Source organism: Benincasa hispida, chromosome 1, assembly GCF_027475165.1.
Source record: "Benincasa hispida cultivar pf3 chromosome 1, pf3_genome.v1.1, whole genome shotgun sequence".
Taxonomy (NCBI): domain Eukaryota; kingdom Viridiplantae; phylum Streptophyta; class Magnoliopsida; order Cucurbitales; family Cucurbitaceae; genus Benincasa; species Benincasa hispida.
In genome coordinates, this window is record NC_143478.1 from 73,421,651 (window position 1) to 73,443,040 (window position 21,390).

Sequence of the window (21,390 nt, forward strand, 5' to 3'; positions counted from 1 at the left end):
ATAGTATGCTATATTAATGAAGATTGTCCTGATCCAATCAAATGTGAATGCAAGTTCAACCCATGTTTTTGTCGAGCAAAATCTGAAGAGAAATTCTTTGACAAAGTCTTTTCTGAATATTTGGGAGAACAAAAGACAACTTCTTGAAGACTAGTCACTCCTTATCTGTACCAATGCATAAAGCTCTTGTAGTTTAGAAAACTTCATTTCCTACATTATACAAAAATAATATACAATCAGTTAGTTCTTTCTCTAAAAACCCAATTTCAATTTCATCAATTTAGACCTCATCAATTCAATATTGTCAAAACAAGCAAATTTGAACGAAAACCTCGGCTCGAAATGGTTGTTCTTTGAAAATCACAACAAATTTATAACATAGTTATATGTTTTAAAGTTCATTGTAAACAAACATTTCTTAACTAATTTTTATACAAAAAAAACCATACCAAAGGATAAAGATTGCAAGACTTTTTAAGTTTAAGATGGAAACACTCATTTAAGTTTGAAGTGTGATTTAATGAAATTGAACATCCAAGGTAAAAATTAGTACTGGAGAAGTTTGAGGTTAACACAATTTTTTTTTCCCACAAATACATGAAGATTTTAAACTTCATCTTTATATAAATTTATAGTCACTTCTCTTTTCACTTCGATCACTTTTGATAAAAGACAACTCTAGAAATCCACGAACTCGGTCATTTAAAATAGTCCAACACTCTTTAAGTTGTATCTTGAACCATCTTAATATAGATAATTGCAATCAAATTTCAAAATAACTTTTAAGTAGACAAGTGTTAGCATTATTCCATATCTCGGAACAAGAAGTTGTCAACATTCTTCTAACAGGTTGTGGTATCTTTACGAGTGTCTAATTGCACATTTCCTAATATCAAAATAAAAGGACTTTCTTAGACCCATACGACATCCATAAAAATAAGAGTAATATTTAGGTGTTATCTTGACTACACGCATTTCCATGTAACCCAACATTTGTCACATGAAAGATAAAATAATAACTTAATCTTTAAAAAAAAAAAAATCAATTATTTTTGTCACATGACATGTTTTTAAGGGGGCTACTGGCTACACCTAAGTACTTTTCTAAAAATAATTACCAAAATTATTATTTTTTTCATGCTGTATTCTAATGAAGGAAAGGGTTCTTGGGTTAAAAAAACCTTTTAGTTTTTAAAATAATTAAAGTCATATTTCATATTTCCTTAAACTTATATATCATTTTGTTGATGTGTATGTGACACATGTTTTATCAAACAAATTTATCTTAAAAGAAAAAAACGAAGATATCCTTTTCAGCTTAAAAACGGTATTAGAAAAAGTCCAGTATTTGAGAAGAAAAACTAGATAGTAAATATTGATAGAATTAATCTAGATTTATATTCAAGGTGCATGTATTACATTTAATTAAATATATGAATAGTTGAGATTTAATGAATAGTTGAATATATGAATAGTTCAATGAATAGTTGATGAATGTTCATGTATTGGTGAAAAGTCACATGTATTTACATTTATCATTGATGTCTTTTGATGTATTTTCCTACTAGTATAAATATGTGTAGGATTTGTCATTTGTAAGCAAACCAAGAAAATAAAATAATATTCAAGTTCTAGTTTTTCCAATCTTGTGTAAGTAAAAGAACAATCTTCTTCTCTTATCTAATTAATTGAATTGTGAGGGCCTACTTCGTTTTCAACAAGTGGTATCAGAGCTAAGATCAGAGATGGCTTCAAGTGGTAACATGTTGCAACCCCAACTTCTAAGATTAAGTGGGAAGAATTTTAATCAATAGAGTATTCAAATCAAAGCGCTATATGGCCCACAAGAATTGTGGGATATTGTTGAAAGAGGATACACTGAAGTTAAGAATTAGAACGAGTTCACTAATCAACAACTTGCTGAGTTGAGAAAAAATCGTAAGAAAGACAAGAGGCTTTGTTTTTCATTTATCAAGTTGTTGATAAACATGTCTTCGAAAGAATTTCAACAGTTACTTCTGCAAAGGCGGCTTGGGATATTTTACAATCCACCTATCAAGGAGAAGATAAGGTAAATATGGTAAGACTACAAACTTTCATATCTGAATTTGATCTTTGATGGCACACACACCACCTTCAAATGAAACTTTTAAACCTCACTGAAGCAGTTGGCCAACGCTCAAGAGAGCATGCCTCAGACCTGGAACATATAATACATCCACAACTCATTTTGTGCCTTTCTTCATCTTAACGAGAATATCATCTGGGCCTTTGACTTGCAATCTGGTATTATCACCAGTTTTCACATCATTTTAGAGTAATTCATCCAAAGTAACAAATATACTTCTATTTCCTGTCATGGTTACTACAACCACTATCAAGGTACCATGTAGACTTTATAACATCGTCTTGAGCACTACATGCAAGAAATAGAACACCTTCATCATTTTTCTCCTCTTTATGCATCATGGGGGAATTTCCATTTCCATTTTTCAGTGCCCAATAATCTGCTTGAAGATGGCCATACTTTTTACAATTAAAACATTGAATGTGAGAAAAATTACCATGACCACTTTCTTGATTTCTGCCAAAGTCCTTTCCTCTTCCACCTCCTCTTCCTCGAGATGAAGAAGAGCTTTCTTCTTGATTTTAAGAATTCATACAATTTCTATTATCATAGTATCTTCCACCTCCTCGTCTACCACGACCACCACGTCTTCCACGAGAACCGTCTCTAAATGAAATTTGCATCTGAAATGCTTCCTCAAGATTAATATCAAATTGCTTCAATCTAAGCTCATGGTATTGAAGAGAACCCATCAAGCTATTTACTGATAATATAGATAAATCTTTTGATTCTTCAATTACAACAACAATATGCTCATACTTTCTTGGCATACTTTCTAAGAATCTTTTCAATAACTCTTTGATCACCCAATTCTTTTCCATTTGTTCTCAAACTGTTGACAATCGCAAGAATACGATTGAAAAACTCTTCAACAGTTTCGGTCTCTTTCATCTTAATGCAATAAAATCCAGACCTGAGAGCTTGTAGTCTTACCATCTTTACCTTATGTTCTCCTTGATAGGTGGATTGTAAAATATCCCAAGCCGCCTTTGCAGAAGTAACTATTGAAATTCTTTCGAAGACATGTTCATCAACAGCTTGATAAATGAAGAATAAAGCCTTCTTGTCTTTCTTACGATTTTCTCTCAACTTAGCAAGTTGTTGATTAGTGAGCTCGTTCTGCTTCTCAACTTCAATGTATCCTCTTTCAACAATATCCCACAATTCTTGTGAGCCATATAGCACTTTCATTTGAATACTCCACTGATTAAAATTCTTTCCATGAATCTTGGAAGTTGGGGTTGTAACATGTTACCACTTGAAGTCATCTCTGATCTTAGCTCTGATACCACTTATTGGAAAAGAAGTAAGCCATTACAATACAACTCAATAATAAGAGAAGAAGATTGTTCTCTTAAATATTTGATTCTTTTTAAATTAAAATACTATTTTTGTGTTTGTATTTTGGGATGTATTCTATTTTAGTCTTTACTGTAAAATGTTCAAATATTATTCTTGTACTTTTAATAGTCTTAAAATTTGTAGTATATGGTTAAATAAAATTTCAAAACAAATTGATTTATTAGTTTTCGATTTAAAATTATGAAAAATTATTAACCTGTGATTTTTATTTATTTGTTTATTTATTTATTTATTATTATTATTATTATTATTTTTGAGTGCGAAAGATTATTTTTTATTATTTTATCGAATCCTAAAGCTCTAGTTATATGTTAGAAATAAACAAAAAGTAATTTTTCTTTTTAGAAAAAGTTGCTGTTAACTATTAGATACATTTTAGGTACATGATTACATTTTCTAAGAATTCAAAGACTAATTTACAACATAACCTACAATATATTTTAGAAAATATATACTTCAAGAGATATGTTTTTGTTCACATCTAAACCCTAATTTTTTTTTATTTTTTTTTTGGGGGGGAAAAGTTTTAAGCCTCTTTTCTCTATGTCCTTATTTTCCTAGGTTGATTTTGTGAGCAAAATGATGTGGGACTATGTTGATGTCGTGTTATGTCTTGTTCAATATGATAAAGAAGTAAACTAAAATCATATAGCTAGAAGCAAAAGAACCTATAGATAACTCCATATAGAACAATATACAATGTCTACCCACACATTTCAAGGTACATATGTATGCTCACTAGTCATACAAGCTTTATAATGACTTAAAATAAAGGAAAAATTACGTTTTTTTTTTGTTAGGTTTCAAAATGTTACACTTTTAGTGTTTTAAGTTTTGAATTTGACATCAATTTAGTCACTAATTTAAAATGTTACAATTTTATCTTTAAAGTTTGAGTTTTGTTTCAGTCTAGTCCCTTCAAGATTTACACTTTTAGTTTAGATTGTTTATTGGATACAAACATCAAAACTCGAATTTAGTCTCTATTTAAGTAACATATATCTTAAAGCTAGTCTTGTCGTTATTTATTATTATTATTTTTTTCGAAGTCTTAAATTAGTGCCTCCCTCTATATATTTAAATTTAAAATTTTTTAATTTTTAAGCCCTGATTAATAATAATTTTTTGGCAAGTTTGTAATGATATTGTAAAGTAGTCCTTAATTTGCTTTTAAAAATTTAAAGAAATATGATTTACTTTACATTAAATTATTTATATCTTTCATTATATCATTGTTGAAATAAAGATATATCGTATACCATAATACACTTGGCAATATCGATGGATTAAACATATGAACATGACGTTAGACATCACTTGAACATGTAAGAAAAAGATGTAACAATGTTAGAACACCAAGAATATGTAGGGTTTGCCTATTTGGAGCTTATCTCTTTCTTCTTGGATGAGTCCTCCCATTGAGTTCTTAATAGCACTTCAAATGGAGACAATGCTTCAACAAAATAGGTTTATAGTTTTAGCTCATAATATTATTGGTCTTGAATGATGTATGATTAGGGCTTGAAGAGAATTAGAAGGATTGCTTAAAAATATGTTCTATGACATGGTGACATGATGGGCTCAAAGAAAAAAAAGGAGCTCTAGTGATATGAACATGTAGAGGTAAAGGAGTGATGTATCGATTTATTTAGAGTGTCTTTGAATTCAACTCAATCAACATGTTCAATTCATATCATAAAAAAGATCGGACTCCAAATAGAATAAGCTCAAAGGAGTGAGCCCTCGATTTTACTCTTGATGATGTATATGAATAGATTGAAATTACACCATTTAAAAAGAATCAGTTTATCCATCATGGGGACCCAAAACCGAGGTCCCCAATGTGCCCAATTAACACTTGGTTCCAAGAGCAAAGCAAAACCTAAATTTGTTACCATCTCTATGTTTTCATCCCTCCACAAATCTTCTTAAACTATTAAAAGAAAGTGATCCTCAAGCTCTTCCTCTCAAGAAAACTTCTCTCACACAAGCACAAGATGAAGGTAAAGATTTACATATTTCTTTGTTGATCTTTGAAAGAAAACCATCCACATTAAACCCTAAACTCTTTTCTTGTAAATTGTGAAGTTATTAGGATGGATGCACCGCAAGTTCAAGCAAAACAGTGGCCAACCACTCAAAGATTTTGTCGTTGGTAATTCCTCCTTTCTCTAGTACTATATTTCATCTTTACTACAAGGGTTGTCAATATATGATAACATATTATTTATAAATATTTTAGACTCCGATCGATAATCAATTGGTTTTAAAACAACTGAACTTGTAAATTCTACTTTTATTTATGAACTTCTTTATTTGTTATCTATTTTCCGTGAATATTTTGAAAATCCATAAACCAAAATTTAAATACTAAGGATCCGTTTGACAATACTATTTAATTTTTTGTTTTTGGGTTTTTTTTTTTATTAAACTTATAGATACCACCTTCGCTCATAGATTTTTATGTTTGTTATCCACTTTCTACTTTCTATTGATATTTTACAAAATCAAGTTTTTGAAAAATTTGAAAAATTAAAAAATGTTTCGAACTTGTTTTTACTTTTAGAATTTGACTAGAAATTCAAGTGTTTCTTTAGCATAGGTAAAAACAATAATTGTAATTTAAAAAGAAAAAAATAACATACATCTCAAAAACTTGCATAAAACTAAAACAAAATCGTTTTTCATTTATAGGAAAAACTTTTTTTTAAAGAGTGTGAAATAAAAAATTAAAATGATTATGTGAAATTTCTTTTAATAAATCACTTATAAAGAAATTATATTTTTTACGATAATGATTTCTAAAATCACTCTCAAATATGTCTTTAAACTCTTACCTAGTCTATTTTTGTCCCTTAACTTTTTCAAAGTTGTGTTTCAACCTAAACTCTAAACCCTTAAAAGCATAAGATCATTTCAATCTTCATGATTGATTTTAATGTTGCATAAAAGTCATTTTAATCTTGACGGTTAATTTTTTTATTAAATTACAAGCTTAGTCCTAACTTTCCAACTTTTTATTTATCTAATCTATGAGCTTTAAAAGATGTAGTTAATATTTTCCTAAACAGTTTTCAATTTTGTGTCTAATAAATTTCTAAACTATAAAAAGTGTCTAATAGATCGTTAAACATCTAATTTTGTGTCAAATAGGTTATTGACCTATTCGACAATTTCTATAGTACATACTTGATGCTAGTTGAGCAATGCTATTTTTTGCTACAATGTTCAAGTTTATAGTCTCATTAGACATAAAGTTGAAATAAAGACACTATATTTGTTAACATCAATTAATTTAAAAAGGATCAAATATATTAAGTACCTATTAAACAAAAAATTGAAAGTTATTAAATTAAGAACACATTATAAATTAATTTTTTAAGGTTTAAGGACCTATATTAAACATAAAATAGGATGTTTAAATCTATTTGGTAACAATTTTGTTTATGGTTTTCCATTTCTGAAATTTATGTTTATTTTCTCCAAAATCCATACTATGGTTTTCAAATTTCTTGAATAAACACTTAAATTTTTAGTCAAAGTTTTAAAGTAAAAACCACTTTTTGAAAACTATTTTTTAAAATTTTCAAGATTTGACTTCCCTTTTTAAAACATGGGTGAGTAGTGGATAAAAAAAAAAAAAAGAAAAAAAAACTTATAGGCATCTATGAGCTTTATTTTTTAAGGACCCAAAAGAAATATCAATCTGTACGTTCAAGGGCCAAACTTTTAGTTTAACCTTAAACTTTCATTATTCATTTGATCAAATTAAAACTTAATATTAATCCATTTCAAAACCACAGGAGATGTAGCTTTTACTTGTCAAAATAGAAATCTATTCATCAAATAAATGAAAAAATATATTTGTCAACGTCAAGAGTCTATTAATAATTTTAAGGGAAAAAAGAAAGGAAAAAAATATATAGAAACTATTTTTGTGAGATGTTTGACCCACCAGTTTCATAAATTGGTATTAAATAACTCAGCTTCAATGATAAACATTATTGAAATTTTTGCACATTATCAAGAAACTCCATCTTACAATTTTTGCACATACAGATATATATAGTTCACTAACAGTGTGTTAGCTACGTCCACGGGCAGAGGGAGAATAATTTTATTTCAAGAGAATGTTTTCAGAATTACATCAAAAAACGGTGTCTCTAGGTTAGAGAGTTTATATATCGCATTGCTCTAAATTCTAGGGTCAAAATCATAAATAACTGCAAATAAATAAATATGCCGAATACAAAATCTGAATAGATTGTTCGAAACACCAGCAAACAGATTCAAGCATTTCAATAACCCACTTATTGTGCGCTAGTGTATATACATATATTCGTCGAATATATATATATATATAGTACAATAGAGTTGGAGAATTCAAACTGCAAATCTTTTTATTACTAATACATCTATATGTCAGTTGAGTTATGCTCGAAATAAGTATTGGAAATACATGATTATAGTGCGTGAATCTCTGTAAGGTGATTTATAGGTTAAATGCTTTGAAATTGTATTCTAGGCCAACAAGCAAGTGATCATGACCAACAATATTTCCCAAGAACAAGCATCAATAACCCTTTGAAACAAGCCCAAAGAGACCTAGATGCTGCAAGATCAGATGAAGACTATGAAGAAGAATCCCTAATCTCCATATCTGAAATCTTCCCAGGCTTTCTTGCCATTGGAACCCTAGGCTCTTCTGAACCAGCAACCCCAAAATTCTCCATCTCCATTGACCACATTACTGAAAGAGATCAAACTGAAGTCACAAAGAATGAGCTGAAGCTGATCAATGATGAGCTCGAGAAGGTGCTCGAGGCTGATGCAAAACACGACGATGGCGGGTCGAGGCGGGACAGCCACGTGAGCAAAGTGTTGGAAGGACAACCTGAGAGCAATAATGTCGAAAGTGGCGACACTATGGTTTGCCCACTTCAAGGGTATTTGTTCGGGTCGGCAGTCGAGCTGTCAACGACAATGGCAAAGAAGGAGAACCGGACCTCGCTTGGGGAGCTGTTTCAGAGAAGCAAGGTATTAGAGGAAGGTGGAGGAGGAAGATGTGAGAAGGATGACCAAAAGCAAGTAGAGAAGGAAGGGGATAAGTGTGGGATGCAATTCATAAAAAAGAAGCTAAAGAAAAAGATGTTTAGTGCTGCTTCTAAAAGCTCTTTAAGTTCAACTGCTTCTGGTGGAGTATTAGATGTTTCTAATGCAACTAAACTGCACAAGGTATGCATCAAATTCTACAAGTGTTTTTTTTTTTTTTTTGGGTGTTATTCCTCACGATAAAAGTAGACAGAAACACAAATCACCCCGAATTACAAATATTTGATAATGTTTTCGTGTTTCTGGTTTCTTCTTTCATAATTTTTAAGAATCAATACTATTGGGTCGACACATTTTTAAAACAACAATATAAAGTTTCTTTCTTTGCTTTTTTTTTTTTTTTTTTTCAGTTTTTTACTTTTTTACAAAAATATAAATAAAACCATCATCGTCGTCAACAATAATAAAACCATTATTTTATCACTTATAGATCGGATGATAAATATATGAAAATAAATATAACCTAAAATTTTTTAACATTAATTTTAAAAGCAAAAATTCATATGAAATTCATTACATTTAAATTTAAGAGAAGAAAAAAATTACCAAAACATAATAAAATAAACATGAAAAAGACATAATTACCTAATGCATTTCCCTTTTTTTTTCTCCTTTAAAAAGGAAACACAAAACGTAAAATGAGAAACGAGAAACGAGAAACAAAAATGTTATCAAACGAAACCTTGATTTCTTATTTTATAAATTTTTAAATGACAAAAAAAAAGTTTATTTCCTTTAATACGATTATCCCCTTGCTCCTTCCACCATGCTTCTTTTTACAAAAGATGCCTCTTTTCTTTGTCTACCTCAACTTTTTTTTTTCCTCTTTCTTTTAACACACTCAACTCTTTTTCCAAATATGAGCATAACTACGTAGTTAATACACATTTACTCATCCTTTTAAATTAAGATTCAAATCTCTAACTTCATATTTAAAAATATATATATACACACAATTACATAATTTTAAAAATTTTAAATAAATTCACGAATGCAAATTGTAATAATCACTCTAGTTCGAGAATGATGCCATGAAGGAAAAAAAAAAGATGAATAATGAAGTCCCCCTCGATAATCGTCTTTGATATCGACCTAAAACACTTGCAATGGCTTTGTAGATTCTTCATTTGTTCAACAGGAAAGTTTATCCAGCTGAAAGCATCGCAATGGCTAAAGGAAAAGGGGATCATAAGGCACAAAAGAATGACAAAAAGAAAAAAACAACAACCACCGTTGATGGATTATCAGTCCTTAATAGGAACAAAGAAGAAAGAACCTCGACAGGTGAAGACAACATGATCTATCCAAAAAAGCTCATCTTAAAGCAAACCTTACAAAGCTACCAAACCCGATCTGTTCCTCCACAGTTCTCCGACGACATTTGTGATGACGATGTCGATTCCAATTGGAACAAGGAGCAATGAATCAAATCAGACTCTGACTGTAAGTGAATGTTGTTTAGTCTCTATGGTTTGAGTTTCATGTGTACGTCTTTATGTTTTTATATGTTTCTACATTTTTATTATTATTGTCACTATCGTTTGATTAAAGTTTATCAGACATATTTTTATTTGAGAAAGTAATAAAGTTTCTTAATAGTAGATAAGATTTTTTTTTTTTTTTAATGATTTGATGATTTATTTAGGAGAGTTAAAATTGATGATATGAGATATTGATATTTAACACGTTCCCTGACGTTTTCTCTTAAAAAAATCATTACTTGACTTTTTTTAAAACGTCAAGTAATTAAAAGTTACAAGTATTAAGTAATGTACATTTTCTAACCGTGAATGTAAGTACTTTCTAACCTAACTCTATAGGGTTAAAAATTGTTACTTTGTTCCTATCTACCTTGAAATGACTCAACTAGAATAAAGATGGCACCTTGAACACAAAACATGAAGGCCATGTTTGATAATGATATTTCGTTTCTTGTTTTCAGTTTTTTAATTTTATATTGTTTTCTTACAATTTCTTTTATTATGATGTTTACCGTTCTTGAAGAAAAATTTAAATTCTTAATGGAATTCTGAAAACAGAAGAATTAAAAAAAAAATACAAAATTTTATAGTTTTCAAAAACATGATTTGGATTTTGAAAACTTTTTTAGAAAGGACATATACAAAAATAAGAAACTCACAAATGTAAATAGTGTTTATAAACTTCATTTGCAAAAATTAATATTCAAAATTTAAGACTCAATTTGATAACACTTTCATTTTTAGTTTTGTATTTTTTAAAGTTTTATGCTTGTTTTCTTCTAATTTTCGTCCGGTGGTTTTTGCATTATTCTAATGAAACATTTGATTTCTTTATCAAATTAAAAAACAAAAAATAATAATAATAGTTAAATGGTTATCAAATGATGTCCAAATGGAATCAATGAAGCAGATGCTACACTTGGTAAAAGGAAGGAAAAAAATAGAACAAAAGGGAAAAAAAAAAAAAAAAAAAAAGGTAATTGTGGCTCCCTTTTCATCATAGCCCATGAATTAGAATTTAGGGTAATTGCAATGGTAGTACTTTTAGGGCTAATAATTAAGTGTATAGAATTGCAAATATAGCAAAATTCATCCTTGATAGATTCTATAACTGATAGACTTCTATGAGTAATATATAGTCTGTCACTAAAGACTTTTATTAGTGATATGGTCTACCACTGATAGACTTCTATGGATATGTTTGGCCCAAAAAGTTGGAAGTAGAAGTTGTGAAATGCACTCTTTTTTTGGTCCAAAGAGTTTGTAGGTCCCACTACTATTCAATTCTATACCTCAACTTCGCACTGTGACCCTCACGAGTTCACATCTCCCTAGATTTCATAGTTTCTTTGGAGCTCACTACTCCACTCCTTGCGTTGAATACACCGTGTTTGGCCCAAGGAGTTAGAAAGTAGAAGTTGTGAACTCCACTTCTTGTTTAGCCCGAGGAATTTGTGGATTTCTCTACTTAAAAACATCAATTTTATACCTTATCAATTTCTTACATTGTGGATCCCAAGAGTTCACAACTCACTAGACTTTATAACTCTTTGGAGTTCACTATTCCACTTGCTGCCTCAAACGCCCCAAAGAGATGGATCTAAATTTTGTTACCTATTCAATTTTTTTTGCATTATGTTGTTTTTTCTAATATTTTGGTCTGATTGATATATTAGCATCTATACCTAGAATTTGATGAACAAATTAAATTGCAAGCCCAATCCTTTTCTACAAACCGTGATCAACTTTTGCATTACTAGTCCCATTATGTGTTTACTTAGTAAAAACAAAGCCCTATAACACAATATAAATGCTTATATCTTTCAATCAAAATAGAATTCTAGCACTTCCTAACTTCAACGTATGAGGTGGGGTAATCGAACTTTTAACCTTGAGATTGATAATACCCACTAGTCTTAATGCTAATTGAGTTATACTCATATTGATGGCACTTTCTAACTCTTACGAGATCAAAACAAATTATTCCTTTTATTTCTAAACTTCATTGATTACATTTACAAATATCTTAATTTACAATAAAATTTTATGTCATCTTTCCCTAATATTGTGGATATCTCTGACTCGATTTTAATGGAATGATATAAAAGAAAAAGAAAAATTCTAAGCAATGGTTAAATCATAAAAACCCAAAAATGTAATTTACAAATGAACTTATAACTATGATTTCTCAATCTAGCTAGCCTTCCAAGTCACAAGTATATATGAATGAACAACCAAAATGTTTTAATCCAATGTATGACTTCTCTTTTTCTTCATTGATTGCATTGTACAAATAAGACCAAAAGAATTGAACACATCTTTAATTACTTATAATCTTATTATATTACTAATCAATATTATTCTTGTATATGTCTCTTAGACCTGGTGCTGGAGCTCTGAAGCACAAGAAACAAGAATGGCTACTTAGCCATATAAACCTAATATTACTAAAATACATATGCATGCATATAGTGTAGTGTGTGTCAAATTCTACTGCTAAAATGGTGTGCAAAGTCAATGTCTCTTATGATTTTATGATCATGATTGTAGTAAAATAAATAAAGTGAGGGACCTCTTCCTCTCAAACTTTACTTGTGATGTTTGTGATTGTGAGATGTGTAAAGGGTATATGCATATATATAGTTATATTGTCAAAGGAAAAACATAGAAATTAAATTTTATATATGTTTGTTTAATTTTAAGAAAATGGAAGGTAAGGTGAAGGAATATTGCCTTCTAAATTCAGAAATGAAGGCGTTTGAAAAAATAGGGAAGAAAGCATGCATAAAGAGAAGCTACTAGGAGCATATAAAAAGAAGCTATTAGGAGCATGATTAGTTGCAAACTAATCCACGTATCTCATTTTTCTTATATAGTACAAAATAAAAATAAAATATTTAATAGCAGATTTTTATTAGGGTGTTATTTGTGCAGTTCAGCCTATTACATAACGTGGAGTTCAATCTCAAAACCAATTGATTATGAGAGGAGTGGCTCATCTATCTTATAAAAAATGTGAAGTCACTTGATTTTTCTAATGTTAAATCCTCACCACAAACTACTCCCAAGTTGTTTTTTTTAGTTAATAGTAATTTAGTTATTAATTTAAATTAATTAGTTAATTGTCTTATTTTCTTATAAAGTTATAAATAGAGAATTTTATTCTAATTTTTAGAGTATTCTCTCTCACCCTTTAAGGATTCCTTGTTTGACCCTGGACTTGGCCTAATACCTTCACCTGCTACATCACAAAGTCTAATGGTTGTGTTTTTAAGTTTATTTGTCTTTACCCGTTGTGAGTTATTTATTATTGGGGTTGCCTTTGTTCATCAAGGTTTACCGTTTAAAGGGCGGTTTGTATCCTTTTTTTAGAATCATATTTGAATAAGTGACAACATTTTTTTATTGTTGAAATGTCTTAAATCTGTTTGCTGGCGCTTCGATCAACCTAGTACGGGGGTCTCTCTGACCAGTCAGCGAGCCGGGGTCCAGGGGCAGCGCGCCCTGGTGGGGGTTCGGGGGCAACGCCCCTAAAACCTGTTCAGATTTTGTATTCAGTATATTTATTTATTTGCAGTTATTTACGATTTTGACCCTAGGGTTTAGAACAGTGCGATATATAAACTCTCTAACTTAGATGTGCCGTTCTTGATGAAATTCTGAAAACATTCTCTCAAAATAATATAGTTCTCCCTCTGCCTGTGGACGTAGCTAACACACTGTTAGTGAACCACGTATATCTGTATGTCGATCTCCCCTACTTTACGTTATTTTTTGTGTTCTTTAATTGTCAATTTCACAACACTTATATTATGGAAATAAGTCTTATGATATAGCGTTAATTGATGGTTTGTAAAGCTTTAATTTGCACAAATCATATCACCTATTGCATTAACTCAAGCATAAATCAATGTAACAATAAGTAGCACCTGGGGTATTCAAGATTGATTCCTCATGGCCAAAGAAATCAAGCTACTAAAAGCTTCTTTTAATGCTATATAAAAGGTGATTACAAATATCCTAGGATGATGAAAGGTTAATGCTACCGCTTTAAGAAAGATAAAATTGATCTAATTGTAGAACTAATATTATGCAGATGATTGTGAATAATGGCTGTAAAAATATAAAATAAAAAATGTGCAGATTTAACTGTTTGACGTCCTATACTTTCGCAACTATAACATTAATCAGAATGTTTCCAAATCATAATGGTTCTTTTAAGTAAGAAATCTACTGCACACACCTTTCAATGTGACATAGAACTTCAAGCTAGTTGGAGGTCGTTTGTACTAACTTGATACATATATACCTGTTTGTTCAATAGCTTCTGAGTGTTTTCATTATCCCTAATAAAACTTGATGTATTATTTTTACACTCTCAGTTGTTTTAAATATTTCCACACTTACTTTTTCAAAGTTCATGTGCTACTATTTTAATCTCGATTAGCCAGATTGAGAAAAATACTTTTCAAATTGAAGAGCTTTTAAAGGAAAAATATGCTCATAGGATTCTAAAGAAACTTTCAATTGATACAAATAAACTGTTATAATATAGGGATTCTAGTCAAGCTTTACCCTACAAATTAGCAACAAATAGACATGATGTAAACTCTTTTCCCTTAAGTTATGGATTAAAAGTAAATAAGTTAATTAAGAATAAATTAGTCGTAAGTGGTATATTATGCAAAGTAATGTGAATTTAGGGTTGAAATTAATTCTAGCTATCCATTTACCTAAACTTTGTTTATTAATTAGTTAAGGGAAGATTATTTGGAACATTTAAGGTAGAAAAGTACAAAAGGTTGGAATTAATTGAGTTAAATGGAATTTAAGAGAATAAGTATGATTAAAGGAGTAAAATTTTGGTGGAGGGAAGGGGAAATTGGCCTCCACGTTGACACCTTCTAAGTAAGAGGTGGAGTTATAATATTTAAGGTGGAAGTTTGGATTTAGATGAAGACACTTCACATATAAAAAGTAAGAGGTAGAGAGAATTTGACCGGCATTTTATTTTTCTTTAGGAAGGTGCTTGTTTATCTCTGGCCTTTAGTATGTTTTTATTTTGTCATGAAGTACTTATTTATCCCAAGTCTTTGACTCTTTTGTTGTGGTAGAGATTGTTTATCTCTAACCCTAACATTTTATTTTTTACTTTGATGACATTTATTTATCTATGGCCTCCAACTCATTTTTACTTTGTCGTGAGATGTTTGTTTTATCTCTAGCCCTTGACGTTTTTTTGTTGTGGAAGTACTTTTTTATTCTAAGCCCCTAATGTTTTATTTTTGTTGCGATGGCACTTATTTGTTTTCGACCTATCCAGCTCCTTTTTACTTTGTCATGAGACACTTGTTTATCCCTGACCCTTGACACTTTTGCTAGCTATGGTACTTGCTAGCCTCCAACTCTCGTTTTATTCTGTTATGAGGAGCTTGTTTTATCCCTCGCTCTTGACACCGTTAATATGTTTGAAATATTTTATCTCCACAAAATAATGGCTACACCTTGATCTACCTTCTATTTCTACACAGATGTATAAAGGGGGCATGTTCTAGCCACCAACTTTTGGCCATCCTTTCTAAATTTAATTATTAGATTAATTTTGTCTTAATTTTACTAATTTTAAATTTTATGATTATCCATTTTTATTTAACTTGTTTTACTACTTCTTAACTTTTGTATGGATTAGTTAAGATAACTAAGTTGGTTAGTTAGAGTAACTAAATTAGTTAAGAAAATTGCAAGAAAGGTAAGTTTCAAATTTGTGTTTATTTTTCAAAATTTGTATTCGTTTTTGGGTTGAGACACGTTTGGCATAATTTCAGATTTTTTTTAAAAAAAAATAGGCAATAAATGTTTGTGGTAAATGGGGAAAAGTTTTTTGGCTATAAAGCCTCATTGTTTCTTCTGCAAATAAGAGGTTTTTTACACGGAAAAAAAAAACAGAGTGGAGGGAGCCACACATAAAAATCCTAGAACACACAGCCATAGAAAGAAATATATATACGGAGAGAACCTCAAGAGAACTAAAAAAAAAAACAAAAACAAAAACAAAACAAAACAAAACAAAAAAACTAAAGAGGTAGAGAGAGAAGATCAGTGAGTTTTACAAACAAAATGTAGCCAAAATCCCCTCAAAATTCGAAAATCAAAGAACACAAGAAGTCTAGCTCGTTGAAGGTTGCACTTGGTAGGGTATTTGTACCAAGAATCCGCACCTCAAACAATGAGCGGCTTATTTGTTACTATTTGTAAAAAAAAAAAAAAATTGAGCTAAAAATTACCTTTTAAGATCAAGCTTCAATTGAATACTTTTTGTTCTAACTCACCTCATGCAAGAAACGAAATAAACAGTTAGAGAAGGTAGCTTAAATATAAACTTAACTTTTAAAATTCATTAATTTGAATTAGCCCTTCATATAAATATATATATATAAAAGAACCATAGAAAAGCTTCAATAAAGATTTCTTCATACCTTTGTAGAGTGGATGTAGGTCCCTTAGACCGAACCACTATAATCTTCGTATGAATCTCCTTCTCTCTTCATTTCTTGTGTTGCATACTTCAAATCTCGTATTTTCACTCTTCAATCTGCACAAAAACAGTCAAGAACATTATAGAGAAATTAGTGAGTTTTCAAAAGCCTAGAGAGAGAGAGCAAACGTCTGAATGAAAGAAAAATAAGAGTTGTAAAAGATTTTTACTCATTGTTTCTTTTTAGTTTTGCAACGTGGCTCTTTGTAAACCACAGATGGCACCTAAGTCAATTTCGAATTTAGGCCAGAAAAGAAATATATCTTGGGCTTTCTTCTAATCCAAAAAAAGTCATTTTAAAATGTTCCAAATTATTTAACAACTGGTATTAGAGCTAGACCTCCAAGAAAACATCAAGAAAGCTTCAAGAAAGTCCAAGAAAGCTCAAAGAACTTATCAAGAACACCAAGAAAGCCAGAAATGGCAGTAGCTTGATATGAGGTGGAGAAATTTATAGGAAATGGGGATTTTCAGCTATGGATGAAAAGAATTCAAGCTTTTCTAGCTTCAAGAAAGGATTAAGAGCTCTTGATGATCCTAAATCTTTTCCTGAAACTCTTACTGAATCAGAAAGATAGAATATGGAGCAATTGGCTTATGGAGCACTGATTTTGGATATTTCAGGTAGTGTGCTAAGATAGGTCATCAACGAGAACATAGCCTATGAGGTATGAAAAAAGCTGAATGATCTCTATATGAAGAAGGATGTTCCTAACAAGATATATGTGAGGGAGAAATTGTTTTCCTTCAAAATGAATTCTTCAAAGTCCTTAGATGCGAATCTTGATGAGTTCAAGAAACTCACAAATAAGTTTGTTCAAACGGGGGACAAGATGGGAGAAGACAATGAAGCTATAATCCTAATAAACTCTCTACATGAGAGTTATAAAGATGTGAAGGCAACACTGAAATATGGAATAGATTCAATTTCTATCGATAATGTAATCACAACCTTCAGAAGTAAGAAGTTAGAGCTTAAAATTGAATCTAAGGGCAGTGGTGATGCTAAATCACTATTTACAAAAGGAAAATATTTCTCAAGAAAGGGAAAATCTAACTTTCAGAAGGAAAATCGTGCATAGAGGGATAATTCTGTTATGAAATGTTTCTTTTATCATAAAGAAGTACATTTCAAAAGAGATTGTCCTGATAGAAAGAAGAAACCACGTAGAAAGGATTTCAAAAGGCCGAAGGAACATGCAAGAGGAGATGTTTCTATTGGGGAGGATGGACTTAAATTTATATAAATTCTTGTAAGCAATGAGGAAAGAGCAAATGGCCATGAATCTAAAGAAGATTGGGTGTTAGACTCAGGTTGTACCTATCACATGACATCATCAAAGGCATAGTTTATCTCCTATAAATCATGGGATGGTGGAGAAGTATTCATGGGAGACAATCAAGGTTGTAAGGTGATTGAAATAGGCTCATTGATGCTTAAACTCCAAGACAACAAAGACATACTCCTCAAAGAAGTAAGGCATGTTCAACAGCTTAAAAGGAATCTGATTTCTATGGGAATGCTTAATGACCAAGGTTGTATGTTTGTTGGGAAGAATGGAAGCCTAGAAATTACAAATGATGGAAGACCTATTTTTACTGGGATGAAGTCCAATGGGCTGTATTTTGTGAGAAATGTTTCATTACCAGCTCAGTCACTTATAGCACAGAAGCTTGAAAGGGGAGAAATTGATATATGGCATATAAGACTCTCACATATAAGTGAGAGGAGAATTCAAGAGCTATAAAAGCAGGGGCTGATCAAATCAAAGGGTATTAAGAGACTGAAGTTATGTGAACATTGTATCTATGGGAAGTCTAAGAGACAGAAGCTTGTGAAGGGGACTAACACAACCACTGAAATTCTAAGCTGCATACATGCTAATTTGTAGGGACCATCAAGGCACAATCATAAAGTGGCTCAAGGTATTTTCTCTCTCTAGTAGATGATTACGCAAGGAATATTTGGGTATACTTACTAAAAACTAAAGACCAAACCTTTGATAAGTTTAAACACTAGAAATCTATTGTTGAGAATTGTTCGTTAATAAAATAAAATTACTTTTAGGGGGAACGGGGAACGCAATTTCTTGTTTGATGCATGTTTTTATGTTATGCGTTTGTACCCATGCGTCGGAGGTCATGCATTGGAATGGAAAGTATGCGTTCATCTAGTATGTAATGACTATGCATTCCTATCACAAGCTTTCTTGCCTTCTCGCCAAGTATAACGAGAATGCAAGTTTCTCGGGTGATCCGAGGTCAAACACAGAGACTTGTAACTCAATAACATTTGTGAAGTAATGCATTTGAGGCGATGAATAAAAGTAAAAAGAAGAAGTTAATGAATTACACTACTCCTACTTCTAACTAAACAGATTGAGCAATGGAAGACTTGCGATGAGAATTAGTAGCTATGCAACAACTGTTAACGCATATTAATGTTTATTATCTTAAATCACTCGAGTAATCCCAGTTCGTCACACTAACACATCGCACACCTCTCGGTGGTCAGCCCATGACTATATCTCTAAAATGCATGGTTGCGTCGAGCGTAAAACCGTGCCTATCTCTAGGATCAATGCATACTTTACTTTAATGCATTCCACCTCTTACCTTCTCAAGCAATGCGGCTAACTTATAGACAAGCATTGCAACAGCCCATCAACAAGCGTTGCTACAGCCTCTCACCAAGCAAAGAGGATTAACTCACTATACTCGCACAACGCACACCTCTCGGTGGGTTGCTACATGCGTCCTATCTCTAGGCTACATGATTGAGTATGCAATCGCCCTTGATAAATAAACAATGAATATAAACAATGATAAAGATAAAGAAGATGAGGAAGATGGCATTGAAGGAATTTGGAAATGCATTGATTACAGAATGTAAGATCTTAAGCCCAAATTGTAATACAATACAGAGATCAGAAAGGAAATGTAAGGCTATGAGTCAAGGCTGTTGGCGGTGTCATGGATAGATGGTGGAAATGCCTCTCTCGAGCTCTAACTCTGGAGAAACCTCCGGTCGACACTCGGAATGGGTTGTGGAGGTGAAAAATCCTCAAAGAAAATCTCGCTCATGCTCTCATCTGTGACCGCAAGCATCTGCCTTAAGGCAGAAGCTAGGATGCCTTGAAATGAAGGTCCTAGGGACTATTGATAGAGTTTAAACACCAACAGCAATCATGATTGCGTTATGTCTCACTGCTGCCTTTGTCGTGATATGGGCAATGTCACATCATCTTATGTTGTTGATACTCCCAAAGTATGCGTTCAAGCTTGATTCAACTGAAGTATCAATTCATTCCACCCATCTTATAATCACCCTTCTATTTAAGGTTATCACTCCGTGGCTGCAATCTCTAAGTGATGAACGCATTCGATCGATAGCCGCAACTTTCATGTGATGAACGCATGCGGTTGATGGCCGCAACTTTCATGTGATGGACACATGCAGTTGATGGCTTCAACTTTCATGTGATGGACATATGCGATCACCGCATGCGTTCGTCTATGCGATAGCTTGACTTCACTCAATGCAATTATCTTTGCGGTCGCCTGGCTTCAGCGCATGCGTTTGATTTTGCGATTGCTTATTTCCAGCGCATGCGTTTGATTCCTGCGATAGCTACAAAAATAGACATTTTGACACGGAATAATGCAAATTCTAAGTATTATCACCGCATTTTCTACTTGTTAGCCCTCATAATTCTAAATAAAAGGCTTATAATAACTGGCATTTCTGCCAGTTATCACACCCTCAAACTTAGAATCATGCTTGTCCTCAAGCATGCCTTATACTTAGGAAATTCAAAATTTATCCTCTAGCTTCCATTTTGATGACCAGCTTTTCACAATATAATTCACCCATACCTCTAACCTTGGAAGCCACACTCTCCACAACTTTGGCTACTTCTTCAAAGAGATATTTTCTAAATTTAAAATCCGGTAGGCCTCTGCTCAAAAACTTTTTATTCATTCCTCGCAACTTTGCATTTAGCTTTTGAGAATGCGTTCATTTAAAATAATTCAAAACTTTGCGATTTCTTATTAGATTGCGGTGTGGACCTGGTTGCGTTCTTCGTTTGGCTTGTCCCCACGTGTGTCATGCGTGCATCCAACTTCGGTTGCGTTCCATATTCAACTCAACTCATGTCTTGCTTAATTTGGCTTGCGCCAGACAGAGGAGTTGCGCATATGAATTGATCTTGGCGACTTACCTTCGTTTTGGCTTCCCCCCATGTGTGTCATACGGACATCCAACTACGGGTAAGTGCCTTTCACAACTTAACTCTTATCAACATGGGTTTCTCCATTACATTGACAGTGGAGTTGTTATTTTCAAAATTTTTTTATTTTTTTTTTTTTGATAATGATCGCAATGTAATGAACGCAATTCTCTGTGATCGCTGTCACCCCCAAACTTAGAGGTTGGCAGCGCTCTCGCCACAAAGCTAAAGACAAAATCAACAGGAATGCGGTAACAAATGTTTGAACAAAGGTTAGCACAAAATAAAACTTAGGGTGTCAAATTTTGAAGAGGCTACTAAAGTGGGGTGAGCTATACAACTTTTAGATAGAGGATGTAGTGAGTTATAATTGTAAGTATCATGGTTGCTGTTTTATCAACGCATAAGAAAACAAGCGAGCAAAGAAGAATTTCAGAGGGATAACGCATAAAAAATAACAAAAAAGGACCTATGAGCAGAATATCAATTTCGTCAATACTTAGGATTCATGCGGTGAAATAGCCATGCGTTGAATGATAG

At 31.8% G+C, this 21,390-nt stretch overlaps 1 protein-coding gene, 1 long non-coding RNA gene and 1 pseudogene across 2 annotated transcripts; 1 reads left to right on the forward strand and 2 right to left on the reverse strand.

Moving 5' to 3' along the window:
- Nucleotides 1-2,346: 2,346 nt before the first annotated feature.
- On the reverse strand, nt 2,347-3,396 carry LOC150038707 (uncharacterized; annotated as a pseudogene).
- A 2,015-nt stretch (nt 3,397-5,411) lies between these two features.
- On the forward strand, nt 5,412-12,746 carry LOC120070603 (protein LAZY 1-like). The gene is made up of 5 exons (XM_039022427.2): nt 5,412-5,493; nt 5,579-5,645; nt 8,016-8,725; nt 9,721-10,045; nt 12,464-12,746. The coding sequence occupies exons 1-4, from the start codon at nt 5,488-5,490 to the stop codon at nt 10,024-10,026; spliced, it is 1,089 nt and encodes a 362-aa protein (XP_038878355.1). The 5' UTR covers nt 5,412-5,487; the 3' UTR covers nt 10,027-10,045; nt 12,464-12,746.
- On the reverse strand, nt 7,865-16,755 carry LOC150038708 (uncharacterized). Its single transcript, XR_016526672.1, has 3 exons — nt 16,560-16,755; nt 16,368-16,403; nt 7,865-8,509 (listed from the first exon to the last, which is right to left on the reverse strand). It is a non-coding gene; the product is annotated as an uncharacterized LOC150038708 (long non-coding RNA).
- Nucleotides 16,756-21,390: the final 4,635 nt, after the last annotated feature.

Excerpts from the sequence above, each read along its gene's own strand:
- LOC120070603 (XM_039022427.2), top strand. Across the intron at positions 5,646-8,015 it reads ACTCAAAGATTTTGTCGTTG|GCCAACAAGCAAGTGATCAT; the intron begins GTAATTCCTCCT and ends ATTGTATTCTAG. Across the intron at positions 8,726-9,720 it reads ATGCAACTAAACTGCACAAG|ATTCTTCATTTGTTCAACAG; the intron begins GTATGCATCAAA and ends ATGGCTTTGTAG.